The following is a 5755-nucleotide window of genomic DNA, read 5'->3' as shown; positions in this document are numbered from 1 at the left end:
TCCTGGAAACTAAGGATATTTATTGCATGGTTAGACTTCCCAATCCACAGGTTGAAAAAGGAAACATAAAACTTCGATCTACAGAGCATGTCCTGTAAGCTGATATGTACTCACCTAGTTGTGCTTGCGGGGGGTTGAGCTTTAGTTCTTTGAACCCGTCTATCGACTGTCAATCAACTGGCCAACAGGTTCCTGAGCCTATTGGAATCTATCATATGTACATTTGAAACTGTGTATGGAGTCTGCCTCCACCACATCACTGACTAGTGCATTCCATTTGTTAACTACCCTGACACTGACAAATTCTTTCTAAATGTTCCTTTCTAATGGAGATAGAAAAGGGAAGAGAGAAATGAGACATGTCAGAGACACATAAAATACTCAATAGGAATTAACAAGGGGGGGGAAGGGAATTACAATCATAACAATAAAATGACAATACATGATTCAAAGTTTAAGACAACGAAGATCCATATTAACGTGAGAAAATACTTCTTCAGGGTAATAATTATAGGACAATTAAATGAACCAGACGAAGAAGCAGTAGTAACTATATCCATCCACAAGACATATAGATCGAGTCATTGCATTAAACAACCGACGGCTGGCCAGTTTGGGTGTAAGAACTGAAGTTCGACACTGACGGCAGAAACAGGTGAGCGCACACACACACTACTTGAGGTTCTCCGCATAACGTGAGCTGTCGAGGTCGTGCGTCTTGATGGTACAACACACGAAACGCAGCTGACGCCGCCTGACCATGATTGCTGACCAGAGTGAATATTCTGGCTAGAATCCGGTTCAATCGGAAGCCACAGCCCCCCCTAATCCCCTCTAAACGTCAACGAAGCGCCACGGCAGCAAATTACACGAGAAGCAAGTGGCATTTAGCTAAGAAGTTATGACAAAAATTCTATATTATCTTCATAAAACTATACACTTTTTTTTAACATAACATGTTTGTCGTCATTTCCGTCTAGCGGTGATGTAATGTGGGTCACGTAGAGGGAAAAATAATCGACATTTTAGCGGCTTGTGATACAGCGAAGTTGTCTTGATCATGTGAGTGTTTGGCAGTGATATCAAGAACCCAAGTAACACAGTGTTACAGTCAGTAGTGGTGGTACTAACAGTAACGCGAGTACTGACGGCCGTAGTGCCAGCACTACCAGCATTAGTGCAGGCGGCATGAGTGAAAGTAGTAGTAGTAGTGGAAGAAGCAGCAATACTTGCAACATTGACAATAGAAGTAGCAACAATACTTGCAACATTGACAATAGAAGTAGCAATAGTGACAGTAGTAGTAGTGGAAGCAACAATTTTGCCAACAACATTAATAGTGGCAAGAGCTAAAGGTGTAACAGAAGTAGCTGTCTTATGTTTAGACCAAGGTCTCGGGGCCAAGTACTGGAACCGGTTAGGTCTCGGGGCCAAGTACTGGAACCGGTTAGGTCTCGGGGCCAAGTACTGGAACCGGTTACGTTATTCAGCCATGTTTTCCCTTAGAACACGATCAATCAATTGTTTTCCACGCGAGTTATCATCACCGTCGCGCCGGCCGCACAACGGTGAGCAGTAAGGAGGACGTAGCTAAGTTACCTCGTCCTCCCTCGCCGCTTCTTCCGTATTTGTGCTTTGTGCTGTCACACGTTAACAAACGGCGCTGTCACGGGGTAACGAACATTGCTGTTACTCGTTAACAAACGGCGCTGTCACGGAGTAACCGTTACTGTTATAGGTTAACGAATGACGTTTGTTGTTGTTGTTTTAGATTCAGCTACTGGAAACCAATGTTCCCAGTAGCACGGGCTATGGTGAGCCCGAGGTGGACTTACCTGGCACAGGAGCGGCCGACGAATGGCGCTGTCGCAGGTTAACGAACGCCGCTGTTATAGGTTAATGAACGTAAATGTCACAGGTTAACGAACGCCGCTGTTATAGGTTAATGAACGTAAATGTCACAGGTTAACGAAGGTCACTGTTAGCGAAGGTCGAAGGTAGGCTAACATGTGTCTCCAGCCACAGTCCTTCCTGAGAATGTATAATGACCCTCCGTTTGTCTACGTTGACGTCCTGGTCTAATAATTCCGAGTCTCTTAAGTTATATGTATATTACTGAGCCACCGGTCAGCAAGGTGACGTCATGTGTGGCTCAAGAGTATGTTGTTGTTATAGATTCAGCTACTTGGATCAAGTTCCAAGTAGCACGGGCTATGGTGAGCCCGTAACTTACTTGGCACAGGAGCGGGGCAAGAAGCACGGGCTATGGTTAGCCTCGTGGACGGGAGATGTCTCCCCGTGGGCTCGGGAGTAGCAAGACATTAGTTAATAAGCCTCACCTGAGGATCCTCACCTCTCCTGCACTTGTTGCACGCTGCACTCAATCTTTCTGTCACGTCATCGAAGAACAAACCATGGCTTGCACCGTCCCTCTGGCCAAGAAAAGTCTGTGGCTTACGCCACAAACCAACAATAACTTACGCCTGTCATCTGACACAGAACAATCTCTGCTGTGGCAAACAGCCTGCAGACAGCCAGGCAAACAGCCTGGTTGACCAGTCCAGCAACGAGGAGGCCTGGTCGACGACCGGGCCGCAGGGACGCTAAGCCCCGGAACAACTCCAAGGTAACTGCAAGGTAGCACCGTTCCTCCCATCCGCTCGTCAGGGCTCTCCAGCTATACCATACCCATCATCACTACACAGGCTACTCCAACTGTGTTCCCTCTATGTAAGGTTACATAAATTATTTTGATATGAATGATGCAAGAAAAAAATAATCTACTATTGAGTGAGAAAATATATTGCATATCACTGTTATTGAATAGTGCCATGATTCCTGTAATGTGTTGCCCATCACGGCTGTTGAAGCGGTGATGCTGCACATTCAACAGCCGTGATGTACAACACATTACAGAAGGCACATCACGAACCAAGAGACAAGTATTAGAGATAAGGGAAGTGCGATAATGAAGGAATGTAAATAATTATTAACTGTTAATATTTTGGATTATTTGGATACAAACTATGGGATGACAACAAGTGATTTGAATAAATTGTGAGCACAGAAAGCCCACAAGATGAGCTCTGGGACCGCATTCTAATTATTTGGTGTAGCCAACAGCTGCAAGTTTATCATGCTAATCCTGTGAACAGGAGCACACAAGTGTTATAAAAGTCACAACAATTCCTCTGCATTTTCCACTGTATCGATAATTATAATCTTGACTATTGCAGAGAAATATTATTACACTCGCAACAATTTCTGGCTTTAAGATTACTCCTTCCCTAATAACAGTAGATCACTGCAGAAGGCTAATTTATGCAACAGTGAAATTAATCATCCAGTTAAGAGTATACGAACGTTATTTGGGCATTCTCTTGACAGCATTCAATCTTCTCCGGAAATATTATCAAACTAATTAAGCTTGGCCTCTTAAGTACCTGCCTGACAAGTAATCTTGGCTGAAGAAAAGGATCCAGAACACGACTGATGGCATTGTATACACTTAGTAAGTTAACCTTATATGAAGGTTGATTATTTAAGGAGACGGCCTAATTGATGTGAAATTTTGATGTAAATGAGATAAATGTCTCTGAATTTCGGCATGTGTTCAAAGTGATATGTGGCAGCTGTATTCTAATGATGTACTGCTATCCATTATGATCGTTAACTGATGTGTATAAACACCGCACATATAAGGCCATATGCACCTTGACCGAAATATAAATGCATAAACTAAAAATAAATCAACATCATAAATTTAGTAAATTTGTGGTGTTCGGTCATGAAAAAGTTCTGATAATTTATGTTCATATTCAAAAATTGTTCGAAGTCTATATTACCGCAAAGGTTCGTTATGAGGTCAGTACGAAACGTTTCCCTAATCAATGAAACTTTAGTCTTCTTCAGCCGTGTTCCATATTTCTGAGCTCGTATAATATATCTTATTTAGGGAAACACTAACAAAATATTATTTTCAGTATATAAGAGCAGTCCCGCTAGTCTTTTATCGAGTGTGATGAAGGGAAGTCCAGACATGTACTCACTAAGGAGTGTTTTTATGGCTGAGCAAAGCGATACTACTCCAATCACCATCAGTATGTAAACAAACAACAAACTCAATTACGAACCAGTCCAACAAGCCGAGCATGTCAACAAACTCAGCACTGAGCCAGTTCAACAAGCCGAACATGTCAACAAACTCAGCACTGAGCCAGTCCAACAAGCCGAGCATGTCAACAAACTCAGCACTGAGCCAGTTCAACAAGTCGAGCATGTCAACAGACTCAACTACTGAGCCAGTCCAACAAGCCGAGCATGTCAAACTCAGCACTGAGCCAGTCCAACAAGTCGAGCATGTCAACAAACTCAGCACTGAGCCAGTCCAACAAGCCGAGCATGTCAACAAACTCAGTACTGAGCCAGTCCAACAAGCCGAACATGTCAACAAACTCAGCACTGAGCCAGTCCAACAGGCCGAGCATGTCAACAAACTCAGCACTGAACGAGTCCAACAAGCCGAACATGTCAACAAACTCAGCAGTGAGCCAGTCCAACAGGCCGAACATGTCAACAAACTCAGCACTGAGCCAGTCCAACAAGCCGAACATGTCAACAAACTCAGCAGTGAGCCAATCCAACAGGCCGAGCATGTCAACAAACTCAGCACTGAGCCAGTCCAACAAGCCGAACATGTCAACAAACTCAGCACTGAGCCAGTCCAACAGGCCGAGCATGTCAACAAACTCAGCACTGAGCCAGTCCAACAAGCCGAACATGTCAACAAACTCAGCACTGAGCCAGTCCAACAGGCCGAACATGTCAACAAACTCAGCACTGAGCCAATCCAACAAGCATACTAACGCCAATATTCGCCCCCTGAAGCGAACCGGCTTTACCAGTCCAGACGATAAGTTACAACGAGAAAATAGAACTACGGAATAATACAAGTCAACACTTCAAAGAATCTATCAACGAACTGTATTTGGTACCAGGAAAACATGCCAAAGATGAAAGGACTAGCATAATTGAACGTAGTTGAACAGCTGACAGGCACATTGTATGTCTGCACCGTAATTATTAATAATCAAAGAGTACAAAAGCAATGGACGCATAAATCTTACTAACAGTAATAAGTGTTAGGGGCTTACCTGCTTTGTACTGATGCAATCTTTGCCTTCCAGTATTTAAACATTGCTTAAATACTGGAAGGCAACACACCATCTTACTAGAACTATATATATATATATATATATATATATATATATATATATATATATATATATATATATATATATATATATATATATATATATATATATATATATCATTGGTGCGAGTAGTCACGAGTATATATATATACTCGTGACTATATATATGCGAGTAGAACCGAGTATATATATATATATATATATATATATATATATATATATATATATATATATATATATATATATATATATATATATATATATGTACTCGGTTCGATGATTTCTGTGTTGTTTGTTAAAACATCTGCGAGGCAGATGTCAAGATGATTTCTGTGATGATTGTTAACAAACAACACAGAAATCATCGATAGATACAGCGATAGCAGGCGGCTTGACATCTGCGAGGCACTACATATCAAAAAGTCATCACCAGCAATCAAAAGCCAATTAATGCACAACTATATTCTACCCACTTCAAGACTCCGTACTAATATAGAAGCATCAAGAGGAAGTATGGGCCAATAGGCCCTTTGCAGTTACTT

General features: G+C 42.1%; 1 protein-coding gene across 1 annotated transcript; it reads left to right on the top strand.

The window, feature by feature from the left end:
* Positions 1-4151: 4151 nt before the first annotated feature.
* Positions 4152-4865, top strand: LOC138365670 (putative surface protein SACOL0050). Its single transcript, XM_069326161.1, has one exon. The coding sequence runs from the start codon at positions 4152-4154 to the stop codon at positions 4863-4865; it is 714 nt and encodes a 237-aa protein (XP_069182262.1).
* Positions 4866-5755: the final 890 nt, after the last annotated feature.

This window comes from Procambarus clarkii, chromosome 17 (genome assembly GCF_040958095.1).
Source record: "Procambarus clarkii isolate CNS0578487 chromosome 17, FALCON_Pclarkii_2.0, whole genome shotgun sequence".
In the NCBI taxonomy this organism is placed as follows: domain Eukaryota; kingdom Metazoa; phylum Arthropoda; class Malacostraca; order Decapoda; family Cambaridae; genus Procambarus; species Procambarus clarkii.
The sequence above is the reverse complement of the archived record's forward strand: the minus strand, read 5'-3'. Positions and strand labels throughout refer to the sequence as shown.